The sequence below is a fragment of the Felis catus genome, chromosome B3 (assembly GCF_018350175.1).
Source record: "Felis catus isolate Fca126 chromosome B3, F.catus_Fca126_mat1.0, whole genome shotgun sequence".
Lineage (NCBI taxonomy): Eukaryota > Metazoa > Chordata > Mammalia > Carnivora > Felidae > Felis > Felis catus.
Window position 1 is genome coordinate 80,609,098 of NC_058373.1, and position 19,176 is coordinate 80,628,273.

Sequence of the window (19,176 nt, forward strand, 5' to 3'; positions counted from 1 at the left end):
TTCAAATGCTTGAGCTGCTCCTAATGAGAGGCCTTCTCCAGAATTCTAGTTACAATCATTTGCCAGTTTCTGGTCCTCTGATGACATTCCACACTGGAATATGAAATATATCTACTTTTGTTATTTGCTACAGCTACTGGCCTGAATATAAAACCACAACATAATCAAACGTGCAAAAAGTTACTCTGAAAAACATAAAAAGTCCTATCACTTTCTGGCAATACTAAGCATGTCATCAGTTAAGTACAAAATTAAGTCTCTCATCATTTCAAATGACATCTGTTGGTTTTTCACTAATACTAACAGAATAATTTTAGGGATTCTTCTCTACTACAGAAAAATCATTCAACATACTATCTTTAAGTGCTTAGTCCAACACAATTCATCTATCAGTTCTAGAATCCATTCCTCACAATATGCCTATAAAAAAACCAAGTATGAAATTGTTGGCTTCCAGGACAATACTCTCAAATAATTAGGGGTTAAGCAAGATTAGCTTCTCTGAAAAAGTCAAATCTATGATGGTCACTCTTAACTCACAGATCTAGTGCTAACTTCTTTCCTGAGAATGATCCTGTATCTCCTAAATTTAACATGTCTTAAATACAAAGAATTCTTTCATCCAAACAGCAGAAATACCCATTTCTTTAAGGGTACTATAATCTTCCCAGTTTATCTCCTGTGCACTAAATTAACCCTCACTATGAAAACCTGAGTCAGTTTAGAGTCAACCCTTCCTCTCCCCAAATACGTGGAATGCAAAACCAATTTGAATGCTGGGCTTCCACTGGTAACCACAGAAGTCACAAAACTTCTGACACCTCCCAAGAATTAGGATTCCTCCTTTCTCAACATATACTTAAAGCTTCTCACATTTAACCAATTTTACTTTTGCCTCATGCCTCTGCTACTACCTCTCTTCGCTGACCAAAATTAATTCTTTCCTTCTGTAACAGAGGCAAATAGAGGATACATGCAGTCACCTGTTCTCCCCTCCCTGGCACCTTAAGCCCTTGGACTTGGACAATCAATATCATGGGCCGCTAAGAAATGGGGACAAAAATAGGTATTAAAAAAACGTGGATTGCGGAAGCAAACTGAATGAGTGTGAATCCCAACCCTTTAATTTCTCTCTGCTGTGTAACAATGAACTAATTATATAACTTCTTTTAAGACTTTTATTTCAAACCTAAAATGGAGACAATAATAATATATCTACTTTACAGTTAGTTATAAGAGGAACAAACATGTTAATATATGTAAATCTAATAGAACAATGTCTCACTTGCAGTAAGCAATATAACACTAGGGTATAAATTCTAAGAGGACCAGACATTTTGTTTGGTTCACCAAGCAATGAAAACTATGCCAAGGATATGGCAGACACTCAATAAATTGTGAATGAATGAGTCCACAACAAATTCAGTATCTTCTGTTTCCAACTCCTCCGTATTACTCACTTATACACCTTCTCCTAGACTCACTATCACTAACTAAATCTCTCAGGAACAGTATATGCAACACAAATTTATATCTCTACCAAATTTTAAAAATCACGAGCCCTTACTATTTCTCTAGAATAGTAGAAACTGAAATTATTTAAAGTCAAAGATCTACCAGATAATGCAATTTAAATAATCTTTCTAAACCAATTTTATAAACCCCTACTCAAATATTTTAAGTGGTTTTTACAGTGTATAGTATAAACAAAAATCCATCATTCTTAGCCTGGCTCTGAAAAGTTCTCCTCCATTGATTGGGTTTCTCTTCTCCAAACTTACCTTTTTGGCGTTACCTATAAGAAACTTCTGTTCTAGCCCAAGTTTCTACCACCATGCTGACTCTACTCAAAATATGCCCTTATCTGGAATTTCTTACTACCTTCTTTCCTTAAAACAACAACAAAAAAACCTTACCATTTCTTTAAGGCAAAGACCAAACCCTTACTACGAAAACTCCTTTATCTAGCATGGCTCATTTTACTGCATGTACGAGTGCACACGTGCGCGTGCATGTGTGTAAGCACACACATACATCCTATTTCCCCAAACAATGATAAGCTCCCAGAGAGCAGAAACCACACCTTACACAACATATAGCTAGTGTGCGTGGAATACAAAATGCTAAATATATTTTTGCTGTTAAAATCTAAGAACTTATTGAATCCATTCATAGTATCAATTTCTATAATGTTTGAGATTAAAAAATCAATTAAATATATTAGTCATTTGCCAGAATAATATTCTATTAGAAACTTAACTAACTGGCAACATCAGACCAGTTATGGAAATATTCCAGTTTGTCACATTGACTGAGCCACTCAGGCGCCCCACATTTATTTTTTATAAAGTTTTTTTAATGTTTTATTTATTTTTGAGAGAGAGAGAGAGCATAAACAGGGAAGGGGAAGAGAGAGAAGAGAACAGAGGATCTGAAGCAGGCTCCATGCTGACAGCAGAGACCCAATGTGGGGCTTGAAGCCACAAACCACAAGATCATGACCTGAGCTGAAGTCGGATGCTTAATCGACTGAACCACCCAGGTGCCCTTAGTTTGTCACATTTAAATGAATTAACATTTTTCAGGGAAAAGTTTCTTTGGAAACAGTATATCTGAACACAATTTACAGTTTAACTCAATGTTGTTATGTATAGTGTTTACCTGTGTGTGAAGTGAGACAGGATTTAAAATTTTTTTTCACATTTATTTATTTTTGAGAGAGAGCAAGACAGAGTGTGAATGGGGGAGGGGCAGAGGGAGGGGGCATGGCGGGGGGCACAGAATCTGAAGCAGGCTCCAGGCTCTGAGCTGTCAGCACGGAGCCCGACACAGGGCTGGAACTCATGGACCATGAGATCATGACATGAGCTGAAAGTCGGACGCTTAACCGACTGAGCCACCCAGGTGTCCATAAGTGAGACAGGATTTAAAAATAATTTTTTCATTGTTTAGAGCCTATCGTTTTGTCTTTACATTACAGATAAGGTAACCAGACTAGTTAACAGAAAGAATAAATTGGTAGAATTTGTAAATGATCTAAAAAACTATAGGCTCCTTGTTATTAAATAAAATTTTATTACTACGTTCTTGATTTCTGCCAATAAAATAGCTCTAGAGAATCACATTTTGCTGTTAATACACTACTAAAATTCCTGAACCTCCCCTTACAAATATAAATCCTCAATAGGTAATTAAAAAAAAAAATCTCTTTATAGGAGCACCTGGGTGGCTCAGTCTGTTAGGTGACTGACTTCGGCTCAGGTCATAATCTCACAGTTTGTGGGATTGAGCCCCATATCAGGCTCTGTGCTGATAGCTCAGAGCCTGGAGCCTGCTTCAAATCCTGTGTATATCTCTCTCTCTGCCCCTCCTCTACTCATGTTCTGTCTCCCTTTCTCAAAAATAAACATTAAAAAAATTTTTTTAATCTTCTTATAAATACAGTAAAGGAAATTATCTCTGTGCTTGCAGCAGAGGTAGATCTTGAGGCTTCATAAAAATGTTCAAAGAAATGATTTGAGAAGGTGTTAAACTGAGAACTTTCATATGAATATGAATCTTCTTTCCTGTGCAATATAGATTGTGAATATCCATTCTCTTCTCAACTTGTTCCACTGAGTTAAAAGGAACCTGTCCATTAGAGTGTTATTTTAACACAGGGATTTGTTGTTAGAGTCTAAAGATTAATAATTATAACTATGTTCTCTATAAACTTCAAAGAGAATGTGTAGTTCTGATTTGCTGTCTTGCTTAATCTATTGCCCTGCAGTAGGGTTGCAATTAACGTTTAAGTTTTTTTACTTGGAAATCCTTCAATACCCATTTTAACTTCTCAAAGAAGCTTCTCTAGCTGAGCACAAACAGTAACTTATGTGGTATTCTAATGACAGATGAAACAGGTCTATGGCCAAATTAAAATTTATTTTGACTTCTATATAATTTGTAAGTTTCCTTACAAGAAATGGAGGGAAAATGGCAATAAACCATTTCCACTATTTTATCATTTCAGCTGAGAAATAATTCTAACAGCATATTTGAAATGTCCAACACCAGAAAGAGACCTCTTCTGCTATACTAATGCCCAACAGAATATGAAGAAAAAAATTCAAATGGATGAGTTTATATTTAACATGACATGAAAAAATCGTTAATAGATAGGCAAGGTATTATATATGCTTAAGAACAGAACTTGACATGTAAGTAAAACAAAAATCTTAGTTAAAATGGTTTAACTTAGCAATCTTGAAGGCAAAAAGTCCGTATGTCTTACATAAAAGAACAGCCTTTAAAAAAAAACAACAAAAACAAAAAAACAAACAAAAAAAACCACTAGCCTTTGTGCTCAGTGCAGAGCCCAATATGGTGCTTGATCTCACCACTCTGAGATCAAGACCTGAGCTGAGATCAAGAATCAGACACTTGATGGACTGAGCCACCCAGGCACCCCCACCAAAATAGCATTTTTGATCATGTCAAATTTACAGTATTATTAATAAGACTAAAAAGAAAAAAAGACAATCTACTTACCCGTTTTATTATCAAAAAATTTGATGTGTCTATCTTCATGAGCAGTTATTGTAACAGGAAGTGTGGGATGACTTACTACTCTGTTAATGTGATTATTGGATTGTAAACCTGAAAAATAAAGGAAGATAATGCAGTAAAATTCAAACCTTCAATTAAAAACTGGATGATGGTTTTTTTATTCTTGCCAAAAAATAAGAATCATTTAGAAATTAAAGCATTTGTTTAAAATAAAAATCTGAGAAAACCAGAGCCGTAGAGAGATAAAGTTTCTTTAAAAATACATGTTTAAGCTATCATGTCCTATAATATGGATAGTACTAACTCTGAGTTTAGGAAAAGTTAGAAGTACTTTAATGCAGATTGTCAGTACAGATGATTTAGAATCTTTTATTTGTTTGAAAGAGAGAGAGCAAGTGGGGGACAAACACAGGAAATCCCAAGCAAGCACCACGCTGTCAGCAGGGAGCCTGATGCAGGGCTTGATCCCATGAACCACGAGATCATGACCTGAGCTGAAATCAAGAGTTGGATGCTCAACCGACTGAGCTACTCAGGCACCCCTAAACAATTTAGAATCTTAAAAGACTCACAGTAATTATTACTTTAAATAAACAGCCCATAAATGAATTATACACATTTAATGAAAAAATGTGTAAGTAATAATTAGATGTTTGCAAGGAACAACACCCATCCTACCCACATTCACCAAAAACAAAAAAACAAAACAAAACAAAAAACACCACAAGAACAGGAATCAATGTTCTTAGGGATACCTTTCTTTGTAACCAAACTCTTAAAGTTTTTACTAAATTAGACAGAGAAGGATCAAAATTCAGAGGGGCGTGTGGGTGGTTCAGCTGGTTAAACATTGGACTTGTGATTTTGACTCAGGTCATGATCTTACGATTTGTGAGATCAAGCCCCATGTTGAGCTCTGTGCTGACAGCATGGAGCCTACTTGGGATTCTCATAATAAATAAATGTTAAAATAAAAACTAATGGGAAAATATCAACATTATTAGATTTAAACTAAATCAGTCATTCCACATATATATAAGAACTCTTAACTGAACTTAAGGTACATTACCTAAGAGGGAGAAAGGGAATAGAGATGAAAAGACTTCTCTGAGCATAATGTGGAGATTTGACCATGAAACCATTTAAATGGTTTAAATAATAATAAAGTGATTATTTTTTAAAGCACTCACAAAAAACACAAGTTAACTTAAAAGAATGTAACTGTAGGGGCACCTGGGTGGCTCAGTCAGTTAAGTGTCAACTTTGGCTTAGATCATGATCTCACGGTTCGTGGGTTCAAGCCCTGTATTGGGCTCTGTGCTGACAGCTTGGAGCCTGGAGCCTGCTTCAGATTCTGTACCTCCCTTTCTTTCCCCCTCCCCTGCTCGCACTCTCTCTCTCCCTCATAAATAAATAAACATTAAAAAAATAAAAAAAAAAAAAGAATGTAACTGTATATCCAATTGGGGTATGAACACACAAAAAAAGAACCATTTCAAGTAACTTTAAAGCACAGTAATTAGCCTGTCTGTCCCTAGTGGAATATACCATGAATACAAAACTACTATTGGTGGTAGTACTGGTTTTATTATTCTGAGATGACTGTATTTGTACTGTGGAATAAATCAAACAAGAGATTACAATGATTTTGCTGAGAACCAAGAGTTTAGCATGAATAAAATGAGGTAAGGGGCACCTGGGTGGCTTAGTTGGTTAGGTGTCCAAGTCTTGATTTCAGCTCAGATCATGTCATGGTTCATGAGACTGAGAGCAGCGTTGGGCTCTGTGCTATTAGTGCTTGGGATTCTCTCCCTCCCTCTCCCTCTGCCCCTCTCTCACTTGTATTCTCTCTCAAAACAAACTTTAAAAATAAATAAATAAGTAAATAAATAAATAAAATGAGGTAAAAAGCAATGACATAAACCTAATAATATTTTTTTTAATGAAATATTAATTCATTTTTAAGAGTGTGTGTGAGTGGGGTAGGGGCAGAGAGAGGAGGACAGAGGATCTGAAGTGGGCTCTGGGCTGACAGCAGGGAGCCTGAAGTGGGGCTCAAACTCAGGAACTCTGAGATCATGACCTGAGCCTAAGTCGGCCGCTCAACCAACTGAGCCACCCAGATGCCCCACAATGAGATAAATCTAAATTTGAACAGGAAGTATTTGAATAGGAAGCATTAGTATGAAGTTTATCAGTGTTTTTCTTTATTAAAAGTGCATTTGTAGCTCTGTTCACTGAAAAAGCCTAAAACAATGAGCAACTCAAGAGCTACAAAAGCCATGAGAACCAATCCAATAGCCTTGCACCTATATTGTGGTCTCTAAATGCCATTTTCCAATAAAAGAAACTATGACTCCTTAGAGAAATGGGTAATTTCAGTCTGAGGCACAAAATGAACAAGATGGACCTAAACATCTTGCTACATCAGAAAGTGAGAAAGCTATCAATGACTAGCAGAGTCAGGTCAAAATGACTCAAGAGCCAAAGTGAATAAGCTCCCACTGGCCAAAGATGAAATAATCTGAGGAGTGATAAAGATAACTTGCAGTAGATTAAAACACTTCAGATAATTTATATCTGAGATCAGAGATTACGATGGTAATAAAAACAAACACCACCCCAAGAGATTCAATGGACACCTTTTTTTTTTTTTAAAGTTTATTTATTTTGAGAGATAGAGACAGCACAAGCAGAGGAGAGGCAGAGAGAATCCCAAGCAGATTCTGCACTGTCAGCACAGAGCCTTATGTGGGCTCGAATTTACAAACCACGAGATCATGACCTGGACCGAAATCAAGAGTTGGATGCTAAACCAACTGAGCCACCCAGGCACCCCTCAATGGTCACCTTTAGGTGATGCTAGGAAATCACTTCATTATTTTGAAAACTGATAAAGGTGGGGGGATCAACAACTGACCTTCCCCTTCACTTATAATCACTAACTCCAGGGTAACCAAATTACTGATAAGGGGTGTTCCCTTTTATAGACAGATTCTAGCTAATAAGTGGAAAAGAAATGAAAGTATTAGAAAATCATTTTTCGGGGCGCCTGGGTGGCGCAGTCGGTTAAGCGTCCGACTTCAGCCAGGTCACGTTCTCGTGGTCCGTGAGTTCGAGCCCCGCGTCAGGCTCTGGGCTGATGGCTCAGAGCCTGGAGCCTGTTTCCGATTCTGTGTCTCCCTCTCTCTCTGCCCCTCCCCCGTTCATGCTCTGTCTCTCTCTGTCCCAAAAATAAATAAACGTTGAAAAAAAAATTTAAAAAAAAAAAAAAAGAAAATCATTTTTCAAGAGAATTATGGACCTATGCAATAATCAAGATTGAAAACGTAAGAAAAATATAAACAACCAGACAATATTTACTTCCAATAAAAGTTCACACATTACTATGAAATAGTGTTGCCAAGAACCTTTAAAAACTTTAAAATGAAGACAAATAAAAACATTAAACCTGAGTTTGAATAAGCTTCTAGATCTATAAACTATTTACAGAAATGAAATGAAAAGAGAAAGCACCTTAAATGATACCACAAGGATGCAAACAGCAAAATTCACACTGTGGAGACTCTATAGGACAAACTATCCAATTTCTTCAATTAAAAAACCCAAAGGAAATAAAAGAGATGGACAGAGAACCTACAGATAGGAAGAAACCTGAGACTTATCAACCAATTACAATGCATAGGCCTTATCTGGATCCCTATTTAAATAAACTGAAAAACACATACCACTTTCTAAACATTCAGATGTAATTACTGGAGCTGGATAATGAATTCCTCAGGCTTATATTCTCTACTTTTATATGTATTTCCATTAAAAATTTTAGGGGCGCCTGGGTGGCTCAGTCGGTTAAGCTCAGGTCACGATCTCACGGTCCGTGAGTTCGAGCCCTGCGTCAGGCTCTGGGCTGATGGCTCAGAGCCTGGAGCCTGCTTCCAATTCTGTGTCTCCCTCTCTCTCTCTCTGCCCCTCCCCCATTCGTGCTCTGTCTCTCTCTGTCTCAAAAATAAATAAACGTTAAAAAAAAATTAAAAAAAAAATTTTTTTTTAAATTATTTCCCTCGGGGCGCCTGGGTGGCTCAGTCGGTTAAGCATCTAACTCTTGATTTTGACTCGGGTCACGATCTCACAGTTCATGAGCTCGAGCCCCACATCGGGCTCTATGATGATGGTGAGGAGCCTGCTTGGGATTCTCTCTGTATCCCCCTCTCTCTGTTCTCCACTTGTGCTCTCTCTCTCAAAATAAATAAATAAACTTAAATAAACTAAACTAAAATAAAACAAATAAACTCCCCTTTTGCATTTGTGTTGCTCTACTCTCTGTCCCCTATACTCTCTAAGCTTTTAAGCATAATTTGAGAAAACAGCAGAAAACAATGTAAATGAGTACAACTACAACGCATTAAAACTATTTTTTCATCATAAATGCAAACAGTCAAAATGTGAAAATTAAGATTATTGTTATTATTTAATAATCTTGTAAGGTTTCAAAGAAACTTATGGAAACTTACCAGAATCTATCTGTGAGGAAAGCATCACCAATGATTGTGATGTTTCTAAATCATAAATTACTGTACTACCAGTGTTGAAAGAGGTCACCATATGAGCTGGATCACAGCCTATAAAGTCAACTGATGTAGGGATTCCATGCTCTGAAAAGGATCCCCAAAGAGACACAAAGCAAAAACAATTTAGAAATCCCTGCTTTTCTCAAGTATTTTTGAAATAATAATGAAAACGAGAGTGATTATATTAGGATAGTGAGATACAACAGGTAATTTTCCCTTAATTATTTTAAGTTGTTATAATATTCTGTTTAACATCATAAGAAAAACAGAGGGCTCAAAAGTTAAGAGGAGATATGTGCAGAAGTTAATTCTCTTATGCATTTTCTGCTAAGAAAGAAAAAAAATCCAAGGTGAGTCTGCTGGCCGACTTGCCAACATTATTTTTTACCGTAAAATGATAAATTAGCATTCTCACATCACTGTTGTGGGAGAACACACCTGTTTGAGACCTATAAGCCTCATCATGTAGCTCATACAGATTGAATTTTTGGATCTGTGAACATAAAGCTTAGAGTCTGGAATCTGCCAATGCGTTACTATCCTGCCATGTCCAGAGCAGCAATTTCTCTCTTTATTGAAGTCAATGGGCCAGATTAATGCACAATTAGGTGAAATCCAGAGTCAAGCAATTAATTACCCAGATGAAGTAAGAAACAAATATCTAAATCAATTTTTACCTCAAAAACTTGGGTAATTGAAAAATTAGTAGAATCACTAATGTATTGAAGAGACTTAACAAAATTAAGCATATATAATTCATCTAAAATACAACATAGTTTTAAAGGTCTGATTTTTAAAAATAACTTTAAAGTGACTCAAATATGAGTAATGCTAAAACATAAACATATGTACATAAATAAATGTTATCGCAAAGCAAATTGCCTAAAGCTTTATTGACAGGAAAATATTTGAAACTGTATAAGTAAATAACTCAGTTTGTACTTCCCACTTAAGGTTACTATTTCAATGATTATTAGACTTCTCAACCAATGTGCTCATAACATGGTATCAGCTATGCTTAAGACTGGGATCCCTTTAGTGTTTGTGGGCCACCACCTGGAATTGGTGGAGGGTTTCAAGTTGTTCCTATAAGCGGCCTCATTTGTCTACTGCACTATTACAAACAGTTTTATTTTTTAAATAGGATATGTCCTGAAAAGGTCAAAAGGCACCAAGCTATAGGATGTACTTGTAAAGCACCTTTCTTGTTTATAAGAAATGACTAGGAGTAAAAAGAGTATCACAAGCTTTATAAAATTCTTTCAATACATCTCTTGGAGTAGCAAAGAAATAGTAAATCAATTGCTTTGTTGTTTGTATCTTCCAAATTATTAAAAAGGTAACTTTTTTATAGGGCAAAATATACTCACCCTTGTCTCCATTGTAAGTGCAAATACATGGCAATTTTTCTTGTGGATTCCATAACCTAATAGTGCCATCTGCTGAACAAGACAGTAATTGATTTTTTATGCCACTATAAGCAAGACCCCAGACAGCATCTGTATGTGCAACTAAAGTGCCAGCTAGAACATTTGGCTCTGGGAAGAAACAACAAACAAACAAAAATTAGCTTAAAACAGTTGGAAAGAAATGTTTTGGATAAAGATAACTTACCATATAATTATGTGTAAAAGACTACATATAATGGCCCTAAGAAGATAACCAAAGTGTACACAATGGTCATCACTAAGTTGTGGAATTATGGGTTATTTTTATCTCCCCCACAATACTCTCCTGTATTTTTGCAATTTTCTATGCTTTTATTTTGTCTTGAGTTTAATTTTATTTAATTTTAAGTTTTTATTTAAATTCTACTTAGTTAATATACAGTGTAATATTAGTTTCAGGAGCAGAACAAGGGCCCTCCTTAATGCCCACCTGCTCTCCATCAACCCTATTTGTTCTCTATAGTTAAGAGTCTTATTTTCAGATTTGCTTTCCTTTCTCCTCCCCCCCCCTTCCCCTATGTTCATCTGTTTTGTTTCTTAAATTCCACATGGTGAAATCATATGGTATTTATCTTTCTGACTTATTTCACTTAGCATAATATACTCTAGCTTATGAGGAACATACACTTTTTAACAAACAGCTTTAATGAGATATAATTCCCATACCATATAATTCACCAATTTAAAGTGTACAATTCAGTGGTTTTTAGTATCTTCACAGAGTTATTCAATCATCAGCACCTCAATTTTAGGACACTTTCATCACTAATTAGCCACGCCTTCCCCATCCCAATTCTCCCTGCTTTTCCACAGCCCTATGTAACCACTAATCTTTGTTTCTAGAAGTTTGTTTATTATGGACATTTCATACAAACAGCCTTTTGTGACTGGCTTCTTACACTTAGCATAATGTTCCCAAGGTTCATTCATGCTGTAGCATGTCAGTACTTTCTTTTTAATGCTGAGTAATATCCACGGTATGGACATACTACATTTTATCATCATTTGATGGACATGGTAGCTGAAAATAACAATGTACACAATCTGTCCTACAATCCTGTATCTCTAGTAAACTTCCACTTTCCACGGCTATTTAAAAAAAATTTTTTTTAATGTTTATTTTGAGAGAGAGAGAGAGCGAGAGCGCAAACAGGGGAGACATTTCCTATCTGCAGACATCCTAAGCAGGCTGCGCACTGTCAGCACAGAGCTGGATGAGGGGCTCAAACCCATGAACCATGAGATCATGACCTGAGCCAAACCCAAAAGTCAGACACTTAACTGACTGAGCCACTCAGGAACCCCTCCACAGCTATTTCTTATTATCTCCAGAATTCTCATAGTTCCCAACCCCCCTTCCTCATGAATGATTATCTACTTCACTGAGAAAACAGAACACTGAAGAACCTCTCCCCCATCTTTCCACCACCCAATCTACTAGTGTCTAAAGCCATCTTCTCCTTGCTTCCATATAGGAAGTAAGGAATTTTCCTTTTTTTAAAAAAATGTTTGTTTATTTTTGAAAGAGAAAGAGAGAAGAGAGGGGGAAGAGAGAGAGGGTGACAGAGGATCCAAAGTGGGCTCTCTGCTGTCAGCGCACTCAGGAATTGTGAGATTATGACCTAAACTGAAGTTGGATTGAGCCACCCAGGCACCCCAGGAATTGTTCTCCTTCTTATAAAAGGCTAATTCTATCACGTATATTCTGGATTCCATTCAACTCACTAAGTTGCTTTCATGATGACAGTTTCCCTACTATACAATAATTCTCCTTCTCCTTGGGATCATTACCACAGCAAACAAATATGCTCCAGAATCTCCTGACTTAAAGAAAAACCTTAACCTTACATCACCATTCCAAGAGACCAACAGAAAGGCATATTAAATAATTATGCTTTTTATCTCTCATTCACTCTCTCAATCAGTCTAATCTGGTTTCTGATACCATCACTACACCAAAACAATCCTTGCTAAAATCACCAATGATGAATTCTCTTCTAGCAAGTTTAAAAAATTTTTCTGTCTTTGAAGATTTCTTTGTTATTCTCATCACACTGCTTTTCATTCAGAGTGTGCCCAGAAAAGTTGCCCAGAGGTCCCTTTACCTTCTGGTCTTAATCCCAGTATCCAACCTCCAGCCAGCTAAAACCTGGGTGACCTATTTGACACTTATAAAAAGGAACCTTTCTATCCTCTTATTATTATACTTCTCAGCAACATTTCAAAGTGCAGAATGCTTCCTTCTTCTCAAAATGGCTTTTTCTTTTGGTATGCTTCCAAGATCCCATTGTCCTGCACCTCTTCCTTCCTCAGTTTCCTTTGTTGGTTCTCTTGCTCTAGTCACTCTCCCAATGTCAGAGTTGCTCAGGACTTTGCCTTCTCTTCATGCCCTACACAACATGCTCTCCCTGTATTATACAATCCATTCTCATATCTTGATATTAATTACTTGATATGCCATTTCTTAACATGCCTAAAAACCGAACTCACCATCTTTAATCTTCTTACAACTGTTCCGCCCCCATTTCAATATGTTACCGTTATATACTCAATTGCTCATGTCAAAAAATACAGAGTGGTGGTAAAAATGTTCTGAATTAGATAGTGGTAATGGCCGCATAACCCTGTGAATATAGTAAAAACCACTGAACTGTATACTTAACAAGGGTGAATTTTATCATATGTGAATGTCAATAAAGCTATTTTAAAAAGTAACAAAATCAAGAATCACTTATCCATCAATTTCTCTACTCAATCCAGTTTTTCAGTAGATTCTGCTTATTCTACCTTATCTCCCCAATATATCATAAATTCATTTTTCACCAACTGCTTTGCTACCAACTGGTTTATCGCCACTATGATCTTGGAAACATCATCTCTCACCTACTCTACTAGAGCACTACATCAGAACTTTACATTAGTATTCTTTTCTCCACTTCTCCCACCCCTAAGCTATTCTCCTTGGCTTAAATGTCACTATTTTGGACTACATCTCAAGATTCTGTCACTCTTTCATAGTACTGTATCTTCATACCACTTACCATAATTTTTAACCACAGACTCCACCCCCTTATTTATTTATTTAATGTCTGTCTTTTCCATTGGACTAATTATTATTTCTTGATGTAGTACTTAACACTCTACTTGGCAAATTAAGGCACCAAGTGTATGTTAAATAATAAGACCAAGGAGCTCTTGAATTCTTTTTGAATGAACCAAACATTAAGTAGACCATTGTTTATTTAGCCATTCTCAAACTAATAAATATTCATTTAATTTTATTTTTTTTGTAATTGCAAACACTGCCCTTATAAATATATTTGAATACATATACAGGTATTTCTGTGGGACATATTCTAAAGTGACATTTATGAGTAAAAGGTTTTTTTTTAATTAAGAAATTTTTTGTCCTCTTTAAAAATTGTCCTGATTTACACGACTGTGCCTATTAGTTTCTATTGTCTTCTGCCAAAAGTTTTGAACTACATAAACTATTTTTTAATAGATTAAAATAGTTTAATATATTATTCTTTTTATTAAATTTTATTCTCTTCCTTTTTGTTAGCTAGTACTAAAATTGACGTTTTAAATAACATAGTTTTTTATTTTCGGACACAATAAAGTACCAATTCACAGGCTTAAATATTCCGTGGCACAATATTTCTTAATTTTTCTCTTTAGCAAAGCAAATTAAATGAAAGCTAAAAGAGGAGACCGATACATGCTTAAACAACCTTATAATAATATTTTGTCAGCTCCATTCACTTAAAAAATGTTTTAAGTCTTTTACTTACCATATGTATCATATGGATCCACGTTAGGGCTAGGCATATTCCACCACTGGATGGTTGCATCTATACCACCACTAAAACACTGTTCTCCATTAGAACTAATAGCTAGTGATAGAACAGGACCACTATTATAGGAAAAGAAGGAAAAAATTACTTATGAAGCCTAAGAAGAAACTCAAATCCACACTCCCCCAACCTCTGAATTTACATGATATCTAAAAACTGTTTAAAATAAACATGTAAACTTGAATAGTACTGATTATATTCTCACTAATACAATTATTAATCAAAATATTACTCAACTAATATATTTTCTAATAAAAAGCAAACATTATGAGAAAATTACAAGGTTTGAAGATTGATAAAAAATAGTGAACAATAACTATGGCTGTTAATTTAAATACAAATTCAATAAACTTACATGTGGGCCCTAAATGTGTAGATAGGCTCTACATCTAAAGAGGCACTCCTAAAAGAGGAGAACACAAGGGTGGGGGAGGAGAAGGTAATTAAATAACTTCAAATCACTGGCTGACATTCAGGAATCATTAGGTAAGATCAAATGAATGCATAAATAGGATGACAAAGAAGAAGAATTGCTTATAATTATTAGCAAATTTGGAAGAAAAAAAAAAAAAGACAGGCTATTATGAAAATACTTGCTTTTTGGCAGGAACTGTTTTTTGCAAGTTCCAAAGTTTCAGAGTATGGTCCTCAGAGGCAGTAACCAGCACAGGTTCTACAGGATGAAAAGCTAATGCCCGTACTCCATCGAAATGGCTACGTAGTGTATACTTGGGATTCCATGTCTTTCGAAAGGCATCTTTATTGGCAGGCAACTACAAAGAAAGAGTCCAATATTAAGTGGTAAAAGTAGTAAATTCATAGGCATGTGGAGTTTCGTGTGTTTTGGCGTGTTTAAAATATACATATTAAACTGCTTTGATAAAATGTCCAGTGGAAATTTAATGTACCTTAAAAACTTGATAACCAATCTTTATCATTTAACAAATGATACTAAGAAGAATAACTTCAATTAGCTTTCAAATACCTATATCAAATGAAGAGTTTCTTAATCTGTTTTACCTAATCATCAGGCTAAACCCAAAGGTCCTATTAAATGTGAGATGAGAACAAAAAAATAACCATGCTGCAATGTTTTACATGGAAACAATAAAAATTATATAAATTACTACCAAAAATCCAAGAGAACAGTATTAAATACAGTTGTCATTTGGAAAATTAGCATGTGAAATTTTTAAAGGCAGCAGATTAAGATACTTTCCAAAAGTCTGAACTAAAGACACTTAAAGAATATTGTCATCTTATCTTTATTATCATTGTTGATATTGGTACGAGGTTAATCTTTTTACCTTCATTTCTCCATCTGTAAAGATAGGCTGTGAAACCACTTCTAAAGTAGTCAAAAGTTTAATAGAATTTAGTTGCTTATATACTTTGAAAATATAAATGAGAATAATAATCCAGCCCACCAAGGCTGATGTCTCTAAAAGCATGCTAATATAGGTAAAACATAAGTATAACATGTAGAAAAAAGGAGTTTGTTATAAAAGGGAAAAATTTAATTTGCTGAAAAACTGCAAATTCATTCATACAAAATCTAAACAAGTATAGTTAACTCTCAATTGAGTGTTTATTGTCTATAAAAAATTTAGTTCAAGACTAGTTTCACCTCTAAACACTATCCTTCCCATCCAATCTCCATCCTTTCCCCATCCCTCAAATGAAGGACTAAGTAAGTGTTCAGGAAATGGCAAGCTAACTTTAACATTATCCTTAAAAAAATAAAAGTTTAAAAATAAAACATAATTTTTAAGAAGTATCCTGAAGGCAAGTGATTCAGGTTACCTATTTTTCTCTTGTTAACACCATAATATGGCTTAATTTGAGTAGATAATTGAGAGTTGACTACTCAAGATAGATACTTATCAACCAATATTATAAGGTAATCAATCACCCCAAACTTCTAGCTAATCCACCACAATACCTAAGAAAAATTTAAACACCACAAGGCAAGTAGTTACAAAAGAAAAACTACGTCACTTCAAATCAACATACTGACACACTTAAACTTATCTTTTCCATGCACCTTGACATTAATTCTGTTTTATAAGTGTTTCCAAAAAAAAATAAGGAGCCTTCTATTAAATCATTAAAAAATTAAAAATAAAACTGCACTTACATCATAACTATAGTCTGCATCATTTGTTACCGTCAAGTCTGCAAGGTCTCCAAGGCCCAGTACACTTAACAAAACATCATCAGAACCCATAATAAATGACTTGCCTCCTCCAGATGGAAACGTTATTGGTTCAGCTATAAAGAACAAAACCGCTTCTTAAATGCTGAAAAATCATACAGTACAAGACAATATTGTGGGGGAAATGTAAGCACTTAACAGTTACAATATTAATATAATTTTTATTTTCCCACTTCCCTCCTATTTCTTCCACTCAAAAAATCCTATTACTGAGTAGTAATAAACAAATGTTTATTTGCATATTTATAAACTGCAACATAATCTTCCACAAATCAAATATGCACTAGATATATTATTCCAGGATGGGACGTGGGGGCACAAAGGCTTTGTCTATTTAAATCACTTTTCACTTTTGTACAATTATAACTATACTATTTTTTAAACATTACAGCTTGTTAAGTCCTTTTGCTTTGGATCATATTTGCTTAGAAGTGCTAGGTATTCTAGTCCCTGATAAAAATTAATGTAAGCATTCAAATGTAAATGGTTTCTAGTCTGCAATCGAGTTTGTAAGTTTATCGAAATGAAGCCTTACATTGCTCAGATTACTCCAGGAACAGCAATGTTCTAGGAAAAGGGCAGTTCTACAACCAACAATGTCAGCTTCCTTTCCATAAAAGGTTAATCCATGTGATGTTCAGAATGCCTTCCAGTTTTCAAGCTTTGACTATAATTTTTTATTTTAACTTTCCTTTTATTTACCATACTTCTAAAAACAACTACTCTATATTAACTAACTATAGAACTTTAAATGTTACTTTGATCAATTAAAATCAAACTGCCATAATCAGAATAACTATACTATTTTATAAATATTTTGCTCCAACAGTTACAGTATAAGCAATAATTCTCATTATTTCATACATGCTTTGAAAGCAAAATTTTAATCTGAAAATGCAAGAGGAGGAAAAGTACATGTCATTGTAATACAAATCAACTCAACATATCAAAACACATTTAAAATTCATGATAAAATTCAAAAGAGAAACATCATATAAAAACTCAAGCTAATTATTAATTCTGAAAAGTTCCTATGAAAAATGATGATATCAACTTAATACACTACAAGCGTCACAGGTGTAATGAAATTTGTCGGTCATCACCAATACTACTGAAAATAATTGTAAGATACAGGTCAACTTCTCCTAAATATACACTACTGCAAAAATAGAATTCATCTCTATTTAGAATGTCTTATTTTAGTATTTCTCAAATCAAGCTAAAATATCAAAGTAAGTTATACAGTTTGACTCAAATAGGGTCCTAAATGATGACAATACTAAAATGAAGCTGTGAGTGAGCAACCAATCTAGAGTGAATCTGACAGAAAATATACACAGGTATGCTAGTAGTATTTAATCTTTCAATGATTATGCTTATTGATTATAGTACTGATCCTTCCTACCAATACCTAGTATGCAATTATTGGTAATATCAGAAGCTGCAATGAACTATAAAATAAATTATGTTTTCATTAGGCAATATTTTCTCAAAGCATGTTTAGCCTGTTTAAGGGCGTATTTTTCTTTTAATCTCGTAATTTGTTTGTAAGACAAGTTAGAACAAAATGCCACAATTCCTCCCACTCACAATTACACACTCATTAACACAAATCTTGAATAAAAGCCCAGTAAATCATTTTTAACATAGTAACAAATTATTTTGCATTATTACATATAGTCTTTTTGCAGAGACATTGCTGATTAGCTTTTGACAAATTTAGGGGCATGTAAAAGGAAGTGCCTGGGCAGTATTAACTACTTTTAACCATTTCTAATTAAACGTATTACTACATTTCTCCATCTCTCTATATATACATATATTTACTTACATACAGCAAGCTATATTGTTCATTCAGCATTACATATGTATCTATCTAAAAGAAGTACTAAAAAAAATTTTTTTTAATGTTTAGTTTTGAGAAAGACAGAGCGTGAGTGGGGAGGGACAAAGAGAGAGGGAGACACAAAATCTGAAGCAGGTTCCAGGCTCCAAGCTGTCAGCACAGAGCCTGATGCAGGGCTTGAACCCATGAACTGCGAGATCATGACCTGAGCTAAAGCCGGACATTTAACTACCTGAGCTCCCCAGGTGCCCCTGAAAGAATTATTTTAAGCTGTATTTCTACTTTCCATAACTGTATGACCCATCACTGGGGCATACAGTAATCACAGTAAATACTCAGATAACCTAAGAGATTTCATCAAGCAACTTAAGAATACTAGTATTATTTATTATTGCATTTCCTTTTTTTGAAATCTTAAGGTCTACACAATGGGATCTTACAACAAGGTTCTTTTCATACTTCTAGAACTAATTCTCCTTTGTATGGACACAACGGACCAAGGAAACCAGTAGCTCATATATCAAAAAAAACTCTTCCTTTCTTCAGTTTTATCAAACCTAAAGATCACAGCCCAATAATTGATCCCATTTACTTCAGTGGTGTCACTGTATATTTAAATCTTTATTTAAAACGATCACTATTAAGTCATTCAGTTAAGCATCTGACTTCAGCTCAGGTCATGATCTCAGAGTTTGTC

At 34.9% G+C, this 19,176-nt stretch overlaps 1 protein-coding gene across 7 annotated transcripts in view; it reads right to left on the reverse strand.

The window, feature by feature from the left end:
* Positions 1-19,176, reverse strand: part of STRN3 (striatin 3) — a 105,302-nt gene that overhangs the window by 3,391 nt on the left and 82,735 nt on the right. For all 7 annotated transcript variants that reach the window (XM_023255634.2, XM_023255631.2, XM_023255632.2 and 4 more), the window contains 7 exons: positions 16,556-16,689; positions 15,016-15,191; positions 14,774-14,821; positions 14,356-14,477; positions 10,484-10,651; positions 9,057-9,197; positions 4,528-4,635 (listed from right to left, as the gene is read on the reverse strand). In XM_023255634.2, coding sequence (XP_023111402.1) covers positions 4,528-4,635; positions 9,057-9,197; positions 10,484-10,651; positions 14,356-14,477; positions 14,774-14,821; positions 15,016-15,191; positions 16,556-16,689 — 897 coding nt within the window. The remainder of the gene's footprint in view (positions 1-4,527; positions 4,636-9,056; positions 9,198-10,483; positions 10,652-14,355; positions 14,478-14,773; positions 14,822-15,015; positions 15,192-16,555; positions 16,690-19,176) is intronic.